The sequence below is a fragment of the Nyctereutes procyonoides genome, unplaced genomic scaffold (genome assembly GCF_905146905.1).
Source record: "Nyctereutes procyonoides isolate TBG_1078 unplaced genomic scaffold, NYPRO_anot_genome, whole genome shotgun sequence".
In the NCBI taxonomy this organism is placed as follows: domain Eukaryota; kingdom Metazoa; phylum Chordata; class Mammalia; order Carnivora; family Canidae; genus Nyctereutes; species Nyctereutes procyonoides.
In genome coordinates, this window is record NW_026575033.1 from 5917566 (window position 1) to 5933274 (window position 15709).

Sequence of the window (15709 nt, forward strand, 5' to 3'; positions counted from 1 at the left end):
CCATTGAATAAACAAACAACTGGCTTATAGAAACTGCTTTCTTTGGAGATTTATTTCTGTAGAACAAAGGATGAAAAGTGTTTTCTTTTTTGCTAATAGGACAAACAGAAGAAGGTATATGAAAAAAGGTATTTCAGGTCCAGTCTCGCACTCAGTGTATCTAGGGCCATGTAATAGATGGTAACACTACTATTTGTTAAGTGGTCCACTATCTATCTCAGTAGTGCTCCTCTCTGTAGCATCTTGGAGGTTACTGCTGCATAATTTAAACTTGTATCTGCCAGGTGGCTCAGTGGTTGAGTGCCTGCCTTTGGCTCAAGTCATGATCCCAGGGTCCTAGGATTGAGTCCTGCAACAGGATCCCCATGGGGAACCTGCTTCTCCCTCTGCCTATGTCTCTGCCTCCCTCTCTGTGTCTCTCATGAATAAATAAATAAAATCTTTAAAATAAACAAACTTGTATCTGCCAGATACAAGACAAGAAACGCTGTACTAAAACTTTTATAAAGTTAAAAGAATAATTTGCTTGTCAATTTGAGTGGCTTCCCCAAAACTCAAACTTTTATCTACATCATATTTCTCACTATTTTCTTTTATAAACTTACTTTTATTTTATTCACTTAGTTTTTTGAAGGTAGACTCCACACCCAACATGGGGCTTGAATTCAAACTGTGAGATCAAGAGTTGCATGCTCTACCAACTAAGCCAGTCAGGGGTCCCATATAAACGTATTTTTAAAACTGTTTTTTAAGCAGGGGTTGCTGGAAAGATGGCAGAGTAGGAGGATCTTGGGCTTACCTAGTGTGGCATGGCCACCTAGAGAACACCTGCATTGATACAAATGACCCAGAAAGCAACCCAAAGACTGGAAGAACAGACTCTCCACAGACACAGACAAGAGGCCACAAGAAACAGATCCATCCCCTCCGACACACTCTTGGCAAAATCCCATCAAAGCAGTGCCACAAGCCTGGCAGTGTGCAGGCATCCCAGACAAAGGCCAACACCACTCCAAAGTGAGTCTTTCTCTAAGGAGAAGGGAAGATAACAAAACACCAGTCTGTCTGCGACCCCAGCAGTGGGCTAGGGGCAGGCAGCTACTCTAACTGCATGCCCTATCCACTAATAAAAGCTTCTCAGGGGACAACACAGGGAAAGTTCCTTGCAGTTTGGTGCTACTTTACCTCTGGCAAACATCTGGTCTGACTTAACTCAAGTCCAAGGCAGCCCCAGACTGCCCCACTAACACCAGACACCGGACTCCACCCACAATAGGCAGAGAGCCATCACAGATTGTACTGACAGCAAGAAAAGCTTGGCCACAACAATAGGACACCCCTGTAGCAACATACACAGGAGACATCCCCAAAGCACCATTTTCTGGTAAAAAGGAGACATTGCACTGTGGGGCACTACAGGACCTCTTTTTCATAAAGCCACTACTTTCAAGTGCAGGAGACATAGCTGACTTTCCTAACACATAGAGACACAGAAACAGACAAAATGAGGAGACAGAGGAATATGTCCCAAATGAAAGAGCAGAACAAAATCACAGCAAAGATCTAAACAAAATGGAGATAAGTAATAAGTCTGATAGTGATTTACTTATTTTATTTATTTATTTATGATAGTGAATTTAAAGTAATTCTCATAAAGACACTTGGTAGAATTGAGAAAGGAATGCAGGATCTCCATGAGACCCTCCACAAAGAGATAGGAGACCTAAAAAAGAACCAATTAGAGATAATGAACTCATTAAATGAAATTAAAAATAGACTACCTGGAATAAACAGTGAACTAGAGGAAGTAGAAGAATGGATCAGCAACCTGGAAGACAGAGTAATGGAAAGTAATCAAGCTGAGCAGATGAGAGGGGAAAAAATATGCAAAATGAGAACAGACCCAGGGAACTCAGTGACAATGTCAGACACAATAGTCACATGATAGGGAGAGAGAGAAGGGAGAGGAGAGGAGAGGAGAGGAGAGGAGAGGAGAGGAGAGGAGAGGAGAGGAGAGGAGAGGAGAGAGAGAGAGAAAGGGGGCAGAATATTTATTTGAATAAATAATAGCTGAAAACTTCCTGAATCTGGGGAAGGAAAGAGACATCTGGATCCAGGAGGCACAGAGAGCCCACAAACAAAACCAAATCAAAGAGGTCTGCACCAAGACATAAAGTAAATAAGATGGCCAAAAGTAGTGATAAAGAAAGAATTTTAAAAGCAGTAAGATAAAGGAAAGCAGTCACTTAAAAGGGAAACCCCATAAGAGTATCAGTGGATTTTTCAGCAGAAACTTTATAGGCTAGAAGAGAGCGGCATGATATACTGAAAGTGCTAAAAGGAAAAAAATCTGCAGCAAAGAATACTCTATCCAGTAAGGTTTTCATTCAGAATAGAAAGATAAACTTTCTCAGAAAAACAAAAGTTAAAGGGATTCATGACCAGGAACAAAAACAGCCACATCCTGGTCACATATGATGCCATTGGTCTGTGGGTCCCAAAGTCACAGTCCAACTGCCCTCCTGCCTGAGTCAGCATGCACTGCCAGCTACCTGCTCAATGTCAAGTCAACACATCTTCACCTCAAATCAATACGGACTCAAACTGACACTCTTTCCCTCAAATTCCAGCCCTGGTGCTCAAATCTGTCCACAAAAGTGGCCATAATGATGACAGTATAGAATGAAGCAGTCGGAATAGTGACACTAATTCTGTGGAATATATAACAGATAAAAGGAGTGTTCTAGGCTGAGAACATCTCCAACAAACACATCAAAGAACATACAGCGTGATCTTGGTTACGAAAAGAAACGAACCTGGGGAAAATAAAACAAGATGAAATCAGAGAGACAAACCATAAGAGACTTAAACACAGGAAACAAACTGAGGGTTTCTGGAGGGGAAGTGGTGGGGAATGAGGTGACTGGATGATGGGCATTAAGGAGGGCAGGTGATGTAATGAGCACTGGGTGTTACATAAGACTGATGAATCACTCAACTTTACCTCTGAAACAATACACTACACGTTAATTAATTGAATTTAAATTAGAAAAAGAAATCTCCCCACCCAAAATAAATAAAACTGTTTTAGATTTACAGAATGATCACAAAGATAATTCGTATATAGCCCACATCAGTTTCCCCAATTTTTTAAAAAGATTTTATTTATTTGAGAGAGTGAGAACTAGAGAGATCACAGAGGGAGAGGCAGAAGCTCACTCACCACTGAGCAGAGAGCCCAACGTGAGGCTTGATCCCCAGAACCCTGAGATCATGACCCCAGCTAAAGGCAGCCACCCAACCGAGCCTCCCAGGGGCCCCCTCCTTTCCCCTATTATGAACAAAAGTAGTCCCTACTACATTTTTGCACGCTCTTTCCATCCAGCTAATCTTACGTGTTTTGTTAATTAATATATAAATTGCATGTGCCAGGCATTTTGATCTTACAAATTTTATGCTGGTCTGATATTCTTCAAAAGTTTTGGAAAGAATGGAATTAAAAGATGTAGGGAGCCATATTTTACCTTCTTCCAAAACTCATCTGGTTCTTTTTTTTCCCCCAGGCAAAAGTACCCTAGATTTCCTCTCTAGTCCTCCTATTGACCATCTTATTAGTCATCACTTATGGCATTCTCTAGACCATTGAAGATCTAAAACCCTCAATATTTTTTTTCTCCTCCTGTTCAATCATTATGAAATCTTTCTTTCTACCATAGTTCAAATATGTCTCCTTTTAAATTATTCTTATGGTAACCTCCATATTTAAAATGCTATTTAGTTTCTTAATTAAACAAATACAGAGGTGATGTATAAGTGCTTAGGCTGCCATAACAAAATACCACAGACCGGGTGGCTTAAACAACAAAAATTTACTTCTCACGGTTTTGGAAGCTAAGAAGTTCGAGATCAAGGTGCCCATCAGCTCTTTTCTTAAGAAGGATGCCTTTTAGCTGTCTCCTCGGAAGTGGAGAAACAAAGAGTTCTCTAATGTCTCTTCTCACAAGGGAATTAATCCCATCATGAGGACCCCACCCTCATGACCTCATCTAAACCTGTTTACCTCCCACAGGCCCTACTTTCAAACACCATCACATTGGCGGTTAAGGCTTTAACACGGGAATTTTGGAGGGATACAGTTCAGCCTACAGGAGGCAGCAATGCCTGCCCAACCTCAACGCCGGAGAAAGAGCTGCATTAAGAGGCGTCGTGAGAGGTGAGCTTAGAAATGTTTGCCATATGGAGGATGAGTGCCAGAATACAGTGTTCCATCAAGGCAGTGCAAGGGTGAGAATTATGTTTTAGGAAAGCAACTCTGGTGGTTGCTTATGGGATGAATTTTATTGGAAGAAATCACAGACCGGAAAACCCATTTGCGGGAGAAATGTAATAATCCCTGAAGGAAAAACAAAGACCCACATTATCACAGTACCTCAAATGCACCACTAACACGGGAATCTCTTCCTTAAATCTACATTTTTCTTATCTTTAAGGGTTGCTCAGGGAACCCTTGAATTCCACACTATGCCGTGCTTGTTTCTGTACTTCTCCCTTCCACCTTGTAGCTGCTCTAGCAGGTAGCAGAGAGGTGTCAGCGACGCCAAGCCCAAGGTCAGAAGACAGCCACTACGGGGGGCGGGGGGCCACCTCCCGCGACCGGCCGGGCTCGCCAACACTACCCCGCGGGACACGCCGCAGCACCTCGAGGACTTGAGCACGTCCTCGGACTTCCAGGGGTTTGCGCAGCACCAGGAGGCCGGGCACCGCCTCCCCCGCCCCCCAGAGGCCGCTCTTTGAGCCTTCCTGTGCCTAACGGGCTCCGAACACTGCGGAGCGCATGAATGAATGATTATCGATCGATTTCCGGACCGTCAGGGCGCAGGAGAGCTCCCCGTCCCTCTCCGGGGGAAGAGACGGCAGCAACCACACACTGGGCTCGGACTGCTCAATCGGGCCTTCCCCGCTCTGGGATTCCGCGCATCCCCGGTAGCAGTAAGGACAGAAGCAACAGAGGTCCAGCAGCCATAAAGTACAGATTACGTCAACGCGCATGCAATTCAGAGCCGAAGGAAACGGCTGGGCTCGCGTCTAACGCGGAGCGCCCACCTTCGCGGGGAGCCGGCGGCGCGCCCAGATTGCGGCGTCCGGGGACGCCCCGCGCGGCGCGCCGGCCCTCCCAGAATGCCCCGCGCGGCGCGCCCACCCGCTCCCATCCCAGGGTGCCTTGCGCGGCGGGCTCGCTCCCGGCGGGCTCCGCGCGCGCGGCGGGCGCCGAACGTGCTCTCGGGTGGTTGCCCCACCCACTTGGGCCCTGTCCAGTCCGCGGCCGGGGCTTGAAGTTCCCGCCAGGTCGCCCCTGGGCCCGAGCGATGCTGCTCGGCCGGCCTCGGCTTTGAGAGAGGAGCGTCCCGCACCCCTCGCCGCTCGCCGACGGCGCCGAGCCTCCGCAGCCATGTCCACGGGCTTCTCCTTCGGGACCAGCACGCTGGGCTCCGGTACCGTAGCCGCTGGCGGGAGCGGCGCCGGCGGCGGTTTCTCCTTCGGGACGGGGGCGTCTAGGTAACCGCCCTTCCTCAGCTTCCCGGCCCGGGGTGGGCGGGCCCGTCCCGTCCCTCTCCCCTCCCGCTGGCTGCGGGAAGGGCCTGGGCCTGGGGTCTCCCGCCGAGCCCGCGCCGCGCGGTCCGGCAGTCTGAGGCAGAGGCGTGTGAACGGCGTCCTGGCTTACTCGGGGCGTGCGGAGCACGACGATTTAGAGAACATTTTGAGGAGGGCAATTAGAGGTTCACCTCTGGTAGTTCAGTTCCCGTGCGTGGCAGGGTGTAGGTAGGGTCTTGGACATCCCAGCGCTTTAATGATTTCGTGGTATTTTAAACGAGCTCGAACCTTCGTACCTCACGGAACCGTATCCTTTCTTGCTGCTTTTTCTCCTGTTCTAAGCAAGTTTTGCAGCATTCACTGGTGGTAATTTTGGACATTTTGTGCAGATTAGCATACGTGAGAGCCGTGTCGTGATGACTCCCATTGTCTTCTGCTGATACCGAAAAAATGTCGGTAGCATATTTATCGTTTTTGTGCAACCTGCTGAACCACCGCTTCGGGCGGTGACGACGTACGTACAGCTAGCAGAGGTCCAGAAAGAGTCCATGAGAAGAGCTAAAAGTCAGCTTCGTGGTGAGAGATTGCATCTTTAGAATTCAGTCTTTTAAAGATGGAGGTGGAGTTCATTCAATCAAGAGGTGTGCACAGGAAGTGTTTCAAGGTATCGCCTGAAGCTTAAGGGATATGATTGCAGATTAAAAAGGCAAAAATACCTTTGTTGTTTTAAGGGGGAGGGGGCAGAGACTACATAGTCGGGTAAAAAATCTGGGGATTTCCTTTAACATCCACTTGTGGATCCCTCTGCACACTTAATTAACAAGGCCTGATAATTGACTTCCCATTGGCTTTGCTTCCAGGGCCACCACCCTGTTTCAAGCTTGTGTCATTCATGGACAGATATTTATTGAACACGCTCCTGTGTGCTAGACTGTCTTAGGTGATGAGATAAATTAGGGTCCTGCTCTCCTTAAGCTTACATTCTTATGAAAACACTTAGGATTTCTTTCAGGTTTTCATCCAGTAACCCTTCTCATATTTGATGACAACTGTTTCTCATCTCCCGCTTTGATTAATTCAGTGGAATTCCAGTTGCCATCTTAAAAATCTATTTTGATGTCCTTTTTTTTTTTTTTTTTTACCACATTATAGTCAGAGTCACTTTTTAAAATTCCCATTGCCTACCTTTCATGATTTTTCATTATCCTTGGAATGAAGTAAAAATAAATCTTACCATTACACATAAGACCCAAATACTCTGGAATCTCTTCAGACTCACTCTAAGCCCATCTCCTCCTTTCAGTTTGCTCCAATTCAGTAATACAGACCTTCTATGAAAAAAATAATTTTACATCATTATCCAGTACAAAGAAATAACTGAAACAGAGTTTCAAAGAAAGATATTTACCCTTACTTTATGTGATGCATCTTGATATTTTCTGTTCTGTTCCATTTCATTTTTTAAAATGCTGATTGTGATTGGCTACATTGATCTTATATTCCTAATGGCTCCTAATCTTAGGTTGAAAAATGCTGCTGTAGCAACTAGTGCATTTTCTCAGTTTCTCAGCTGGGCTTGGCCAAACCGCTTCCCATTTGGGGGCAGGTCCCTCTGATTGGAATTCTCCCACCTCCTGCCTTGTATACCATGCTGGTGTATACTTCTGGGACTCACATGTTGACATCTCCAGAGAGGTCTCTAGATCTGCAAATGTAGAGGAGGTTTCCATCCTCATTGTACCTTGTAACATAGTTATCACAATTGTATCAGTTTACTGTGTTTTTTATAGACTTACTTTCTGATCCCAGCAATAGAATGGAAGCTCCATGACAGCGAATACCTTTTCATACTGTTTTTTTTTTTTTTTTTCTGTAGACACAGTGGAGCTCAGCACACATTTTTTGAATGAATGAATGATTGGTTAATCTCTTTCTCTCTGACTGGAAACTTCCTGAAGTCAGAATCTGAGTCTTATTTACCACTCTATTCTCAATTCCTATGACAGCTCCTCTGGAGAGGACTTTAATAAATATTTGGTGAATGAGTAAAAGATTTATTAGTGATCAGCTATAAACATGTACACAGTCTTCAGAAGGGCTTAGATAAGGGGTGCCTGCTTCAGTCAGAACAACATGCAACTCTTGATCTCTGGATGGTGAGTTCAAGCCCCATGCCGGGTGTAGAGATTACTTAAGTAAAATTTAAAAAACAAAAATTTGGGCAGCCCTGGCTGGTGGCGCAGCGGTTTAGTGCCGCCTGCGGCTCAGGGTGTGATCCTGGGGACCTGGGGTCGAGTCCCACATCGGGCTCCTTGCAGGGAGCCTGCTTCTCCCTCTGCCTGTGTCTCTGCTTCTCTCTCTCTTTGTGTGTCTCTCATGAATAAATAAATTAAAAAAATCTAAAAAATAAAACAAAAACAAAAACAAAAATTTTAGAAGGGCTTGGATAAATGAAAGGAAAGACAGTCTAACACTTGTCTGGTGGAGTACTGGTTTGGAGACCTAACTGCCCCAAGTGCCATCTGGTGATTTGGTCTCTTAAGTAAATAATTTTAGCAAAGTTACTCCCCATGCCTCAGTTCCCACATCTGGAAAAGGGATATATTTATCTCACTGAGTTGTTGAATGAGGTAAAGCGTATAGAGTACTTAGCATCATATCTGGCACTTGATAAGTGTTCGATAAATGTTACTTTTTAAGTCCACATTAGGGCATGCTGGAGAAGTTAAAACCTTATTCCTGACCTGCTGGAGTCAACTTGGCTTTTCTGTAACACATTCTGATGAGTCATTGGCAGATAATAGTGGGTTGAGGCAAAAATTGGTCCTGTCTGGGGTACCTTTTGTTGAAGTAAGTAAATTTCTCTGCCACAGAGGAAGTTCTCTTTTGCTTTTCTAATACCACTTTGATGTATTTCTTTGGTAATGTTTTCACCTTTAGTTATGAACACTTCATAGTGTCTTCAGTTATCTTAAGTTGTCAAGAAATTTTAGGTATTTTAATTGCCTAAAATACATAATTTAACTGTACATCTTTTGTATATTTGTGGAATAGCAGTAAATCAAATGGGATCAGTGAATTATTTGGGAGGAAGGAGAGCATAATAACCATTTTCTTAATTTGGGGTCTTCAGAATTTGCCAGTGTTTATTAAAATACCCTTTTAATTCAGTAGATTAAGTGTTTAAAGATTTGTGCTTTGTTGGTGAGACCTTGGAGCCTTGTCCTGCTAACCCTCTGTACTTCACACACCTATTATGCTCATAGAGCTTGTTTTAAAATAAGTGATAAACTTAGGGTATGCTCCCTTTTTTCCCCTCCTACTCAGTTTTGATGACTGATTCAAGTTCTGTTCTCACAGTGCTTGGCTGGCATAATACCTTGTATATAATATGTTTAGTTGAATTTATAAGTGTTCCTAATGACGAAAGTAGTAACAACATTTATTAAGTGAATTCATCATGCATAATTTCTTAATCTATTGCAAAACATCTGTTAAGTGGGCACTATTATTCCCATTTTGCACACGAGGAATTAGAGGATCAAAAAGGCTAAGTGATGTAACACAGGGCCCAGGACATTGGGGAGCTGGTACTGGAACACTGCTGCCTCCTTAAGTTGAAATGTCTCAGACTTTTAAGCTTTTTAAAATTGATCTTGGCTTCTCTTATGGAGATTGTGTCTGTATGGAAGAGCAGGCCGACCTAATAAAGAAACCTGTATAGGATGAATGGATCTCCCATTATGTTATGTGTTGTTATAATCTCTCTTGACTCCTCCACACAATTTTTGGAGCATCAAATTGTCAAGATTTTCTATTTTTATAATTTGCTCTCCCACTGTAGATAGCAAATATGAGTCCCTGAGTTTTGATGAGAACAGTTGAAAGTTGTGAACTTTGTTCACATCAGTTGTTATTATCAGCTGTTCTTTTTAAGCTTTCAAAAACTCTAAAGTGTATTTCTGCTGATGAACACATAATCTGGATAGAGGGTAATCTTACTTTGCATTTTACTCTTGCCAGGTTATGTTTAGTCTTCTTCCTCTTCCCACCCCTACTCCAGTTCTTATTGCTGTTTTGGTGCTGTTTTAACTGCAACCCCTTCTCCCCCGCCCTACTCCGTGAATATGGTGATAAGTAACAGAGAGGTGGCAAGGGGAATTTAGGATAACTTTTCTATTTCTGAGTATGTTTTATTTTTCCTCATATCATTAGTAGTTGGGGAAGAACAGGTGAATTTAGAGATATGAACTGTACATGAGTCATGTAAGGGGAAAATGACCTACATTCATAGGATTTCCTTGTGGCCATATTAAAGTATGCTAGCTTTTAATAAAACTTATGAAAGCAGTATATGTGTGATACTGTTTATGATTATTTGGGACCTGAAATCTTAATTGTTATGGATTATGCTTTTTTTGAAGACCAGTCTCATTTTTTTTTCAGTCTCATTTTTTGAGACTAATTTTGTGTGTACTTATTTTAAAAGAGAACAGGAAAATATTTGAATTTGATTGGTTAAAAATAGTTAATCCCTTTTATATTCTATGGAGATATATTAAATATGTTAAATGAAAGAAGGTACTTAATCTTGAAGAGTTTTTATTTTTCTTAAGGAAATACTGGCTCTAGTAGACTTTTTTTGTGTTTTTTATAAACAAGCAACACTTCTGTGGGGCTCAATTTTGGAACTCTTGGAAGCACTGCAACTCCTGCAACTACATCTGCTCCTTCGGGTGGTTTTGGAACTGGGCTCTTTGGATCAAAACCTACCACTGGGTTCACTCTAGGAGGAACAAATACAGGTAAGGAGGATTGTCCCACTTGCAGGGAGTTGGTATGGGTATTATTTTTTAAGTTCTCTTTTATAACTCTTTCCTTTACAAGGATTGTCATTGGCGACAGATCTAAAAAATGGTAAATAGTATGATGAAAAAATATAGAGGGATGTGGAATTAAGGGCCAGTGATAGGCCTAACATTGGTTATAATCCATTTTAATATAAAGAAGGAAAGCACACATTTAGGGGTGCCTGGGTAGGTCAGTTGGTTAAGCATCCAACTCTTGATTTCTGCTCAGGTCATGATCTCATGGTCTTGGAATGAGCCCTGTTCAGGCTCAGTGGAGAGTCTCCCTAGATTCTCTCTCTTCTCCTAGACCTCTGCTCTCCCCGCTTGTACACTCAAGCTCTCCTTCTAAAATAAATAAATAGGATATCTAGGTGGCTCAATTGGTTAAACATCTACCTTCTGCTCTGCGCATGATCCCAGGGTCCTCAGGGAGCCTGCTTCTCTCTCTCTCTGCTTCTGCTTCTCTCTCTTTCTCTCATGAAAAAAGAAATAAAATCTTAAAAAAAAATCTGAAAAAGGAAAATACATTTAAAGAAATAAGATCTCTCTTTGTTTAATAACTTTTTTTGGAGTATACTTTGACACAAAGAAGACATACCTCTTTAAATATAGTAAATTAGTTTTTATATTAGATTATATAATGAGGTGTTTTACCTTAGTGAAGATAAGTTTACCAATTTGGACATTAATTAATTTACATATGTAGGACCAGCAGATCCTGTCTTGCTATAACATAATTTACCTTCCTTAGAGATATGTTAAGTTTTTGTATTATTAAAACAATTGTTTCAATGGGAAAAGGGCAAGAGGTCAAGTTTTCTGGTAGACGTTTCAATAATAAAATCCTGTTTGTTTTTTAATACTTGAAGATATTTTGTTACTAAAAATACCTTTCACTGGTGCTGCAGTTTAAAAAGTTTTTTTTTTTTAATTTTTATTTATTTATGATAGTCAGAGAGAGAGAGAGAGAGAGAGAGAGAGAGAGAGAGAGGCAGAGACACAGGCAGAGGGAGAAGCAGGCTCCATGCACCGGGAGCCCGACGTTGGGCTCGATCCCGGGTCTCCAGGATCGTGCCCTGGGCCAAAGGCAGGCTGCGCCACCCAGGGATCCCCGTTTAAAACGTTTACTTCCTTCTTTACTCTTTTGTTCTCTACCCTCAGGGTCTCTAGGTCTCTGTTACTGCTTTTTGCATTGACCTTCTAGCTTTGAGTTGCAACTTTTCACAGCCACACATAGAAAATGTAAGAACTGCAGGAGTAAATAGACCAGCCAGTGAGCTACTTGATACAATTCTGTGTGCCAGTGTTTGCTTGGAGTAGCTTTTTTTTTCCTCCTTGCCTAGTGTTGTTATAAGCAGGAGTTGTTTGCATTTATAAATATTCCCTAATTTATCAAATTATATACAGCCTGTAATATGAAAGCCAGTGCTATAGGAAGAACATTTGTATTAGTGGTTATGGTGGAGGATACTGGTTGTTGTAGTGTTATTACACTCTGAGGATGACTCCAAGTCTTGCCATTGTGATAAACCCCAAAATATCCCATTTTCCATTGACGATTAAATTTTATTTCTTTTTGTCCCCAGGAATAGCAACAACTATAACTACAGGATTAACTCTGGGTAAGAATTTTTGAGGAAAGATCCCAGATCTGTGGTTTTCTACTCTTTAAATCTCACAGAGCTGGGGTATAGATCACAGACACTGACTCACCACAGAACCTTTTGATATTGGAGTCTTTTAAAAAGTCCATGACTTTTTAATTCAGAAAGAAACCTTAAATACAGAAATGCTTTTTCTGTAGAGATTTATTTCACATTGTATTTTGTAGTCATTTGAGTCCTTTTGGGAGGTGGGGGGAAGCAACAAACTATGGGCCAGAAGTCTTGGAATTAAACCCTGCTTATACCTCAAATCATTGTGAGGTCTTAGGTAGTCATGTATCTGGCAGCTTTTAGTTATCTATAAAATGAATGTATTGTACTAAAAAGTTTTTGGATTCCCTTCCAGCCCCAAAACATCATTGTTCGCTGTAGTGATATGCCAAAGAGGATGCGAGTGAGTAGGATGGCAGTTAATAATGTCAAAGGAAATGAATGAGTGAAAGGACAGTGAGGAAACTCAGTTAAAATTAAGTAAAATTAAGTAAAAAATTGAAATAAACTAAAGATGGTAGCGTTTCTTCATTTGGATGATACTCACCTGTTATTAGCAGAAAGCGTAACACATCTATTTACTACTAGAGATTTGGACAGGATTGGCTTCAGGGGGAAGCATTTGGATTCTCTTATTTTTCTGAGATTGTAGAACCTCTACAGGATTTTAAAGCACTGTATCCTGGCAGGAACTTCTGGTTGTGGTAAGGGCAATCCAGAAGTTTTAATTTCTGGCAGCTGCTTAGTGCTTTGAAGAGAATCCAAAATGCAAGTCATTATATATATATATATTTTTAAATTTTTTTAAGCAGCTACTACTTCCTGATTCTCGCCTTAGGTATACATAATACTTTGAACATTTCGTATTAGCTGTAGGTGTGGTGATGGTACTGATGGTGAGAATTGTACTGATGATGTCAAGAAATGCTGAGTTGCATGAACAAGGCATTGTTCGTGGTTATAAGGTGAAGGTGATTTGCAGGTATAGTAATATGTTCTTATATGCTCTAACAGATAAATGAAAGGCACCAAGGAAGGCAGAGGAAGAAAAAAGCAGGAATTTATTTTGGGGACAGGAAACATTGCTGATGGAGGAGTGGAAAGGCGTAATCATAAAGGGATCCAAGGGAATAGGAAAAGAACTTGGTTCTTGGAGTTAGGATTCAGAAGTGGGAATAGTAGGGAGAGGGGAAGTGAGGAGTATGTTAGGACTAGATAGGAAAGGTGGTTGTGTGCCAGGCCTTTAGATGCTACTGTAGAGATAGTATAGAGCTAGTGAGAGCTTTCAGTCAGGGAGAATCACCAGAGTATTATTTTTTTGTGTGTGTGTTTTCTTGTTTTCAAAGTAACTGAACTAATTCCAAGAACATATGTATTAAAGGTTAGAAAGGCTGATAGCACAGAAACAAATTAAGAGGTTATTATAATAGTTCTTGAGAGGGAGATGACCTGAGCTAAGGATTTTTGTTTTTGTTTTTAAATATTTTATTATTCATGAGAGACATACAGAGAGAGACAGAGACACAGGCAGAGGGAGAAGCAGGCTCCCTGTAGGGAGCCTGGTGTGGGACTTGATCCCAGGACTCCCAGATCATGACCTGAGCCAAAGGCAGACACTCAACCACTGAGCACCCTGGTGCCCCTGAGCTAGTGTTTTTGAGGATGCTTGTACTCCAGGGATATTTCTGCAGTAGAATTGACAGGATTTGTGACTAATAGAATACAGGAGGAAGGGACCTCAGGGTCATATGGTTTCTGGCTTGAGCAACTGAGTGGACCATGGCAGGGGATTCGGGAAAGTATTTGTATAGAGAGATGTAGAGGTGCAGAGGGAAGAGATATCCAAGTAAAGCTAACCAATGGAGGCTCTGATAGGTGTACATTTAGACTCATGTTCCTGTAGTTGGAAATCTGCAGTTAGGAAGTATGGGAGCAGGCCTGGAGCTGTAGGCAGTATCATTTAAGAAGTGGATGGAAGAAGGAGATGGACAAAAGCAGTCTGAAAGGTGTGGTAGCAGGAGCTGACAGAAACAGAAGGAAGAGGAAGCAGTGGAGAATGGGTCAAATATCCTTGGAGGGGAGGAATATCTTTCTGCTAAGAATAGAGAAAGGAAGGATAAATGCTGTTTTGGGTAAATCCAGGGGTAGAACTAAAATTGGATTTTAATATTACCACATTGATTGGACTGATTTTTGCCTTTCTTAAATCACAGGGTCATGTTTTAAGTATTCAGTATGATTTGGTCCCAACTTTTATGTTTTCCTCTTTCATACATATACAAATACATAAATCTTTCTTTTATCTACAAAAGTAGGGTCACAAACTTTTAGGGATCCTAATCGAAACTGGTATAATACATACACAGTTATGATAAAATAGGATTTGTCTGTTTGTTTGACCCAGGAACGCCAGCCACTACGTCTACGTCTACAACAGGTTTCAGTTTAGGATTCACAAAACCTGCCGCATCTGCCACACCATTTGCTCTACCTATTACTTCTACCTCAGCTAGTGGTCTTACTCTTTCATCTGCTCTGACATCAACTCCATCAGGTGAGGCAGAATGCAAAAAGTGACATTTTATGGTTGAATTTTATTTTGTTTTTGGCTCATGAATATAGATATCCACCTTTATTAAAGATAAGTGATTTTGGAAAGTTTTTATTTCAATCATTCAGCAATTTTGACCTACTAAATGGCAGCAGGGGCCATCTTGGAAGTTGGTCTCTATTTACAGAGCAAAGCAGGGACCAGGTGAGAGGTAAAATGTAAAACTATTAATATCCACTTTGTTTTCAAGGAGTATTTTGATGACAAGAAAGGATAAGGAGTCTGTATAAACCTTGCCTGGCTTAGGATTCATTCCATTTTGAAGGCGAAATTGGTATCCTGGGTTGAAAACTCTTTATGACAATCCAGAATCAGTTACCTGATACCATTCTAGTATTACCCAGAACTCTTATTCCTGTCACTAGCTTTTGCTTTGAAGGTACTATTTTTCTTTATTCTTAAGTATATATATATATATATAATTTTATCTTTAGTGAGTAGTTTTTCCCAAGTGTGAATTTTATCATGGATATCAGGTTGGCTGATTTGTTTGTTTTTGGTTTTTTGTTGTTGTTGGACATGTTTTGTAGTTTTTCTGGTGTTCTTAGAAATGATGTTTCCTTCTAAAGCCTTAAAATTTCACTTTTTATAGCATCTACAGGATTTACCCTAAATAATTTGGGTGGAACAACAGCCACAACTACTAGCTCCTCAACAAGCCTTTCCTTAGGTGGAGCCTTAGCTGGTTTGGGAGGTTCACTTTTCCAGAGTTCAAATACAGCAACATCAGGTAATTGATATTCATTTTCCGAAATTGTAAATATTTATTTTAAAATTTACTTTGTATTTTGACCTTTTGAACAGGTCACTTTGTCTCTTTAACCTGTCTGTTTTTCGTTTAGTATGAAAACTGAATTATAAAATGTTTTCCATACATAATTGGACATCTTAGCCACATTGTAGAATTACATTTTTCTGCTTCTCAATATTGACTGACTAGATAAAGAACAAAAGGCCCCAAAGAAGGGCCTGTTGAAGGAGCCTGTAGTAAACTATTCTAG

At 41.5% G+C, this 15709-nt stretch overlaps 1 protein-coding gene across 2 annotated transcripts in view; it reads left to right on the forward strand.

The window, feature by feature from the left end:
* Window positions 1–5234: 5234 nt before the first annotated feature.
* NUP58 (nucleoporin 58) overlaps window positions 5235–15709 on the forward strand; it is a 43574-nt gene continuing 33099 nt past the window's right edge. The window contains exons 1-5 of one of the 2 annotated variants that reach the window (XM_055317333.1): window positions 5236–5556; window positions 10255–10397; window positions 12029–12064; window positions 14502–14651; window positions 15301–15438. In XM_055317333.1, coding sequence (XP_055173308.1) covers window positions 5450–5556; window positions 10255–10397; window positions 12029–12064; window positions 14502–14651; window positions 15301–15438 — 574 coding nt within the window. In that variant the 5' untranslated portion in view covers window positions 5236–5449. Of the gene's footprint in view, window positions 5557–10254; window positions 10398–12028; window positions 12065–14501; window positions 14652–15300; window positions 15439–15709 lie in introns of both variants that reach the window. The other variant, XM_055317332.1, reaches the window with a different exon arrangement.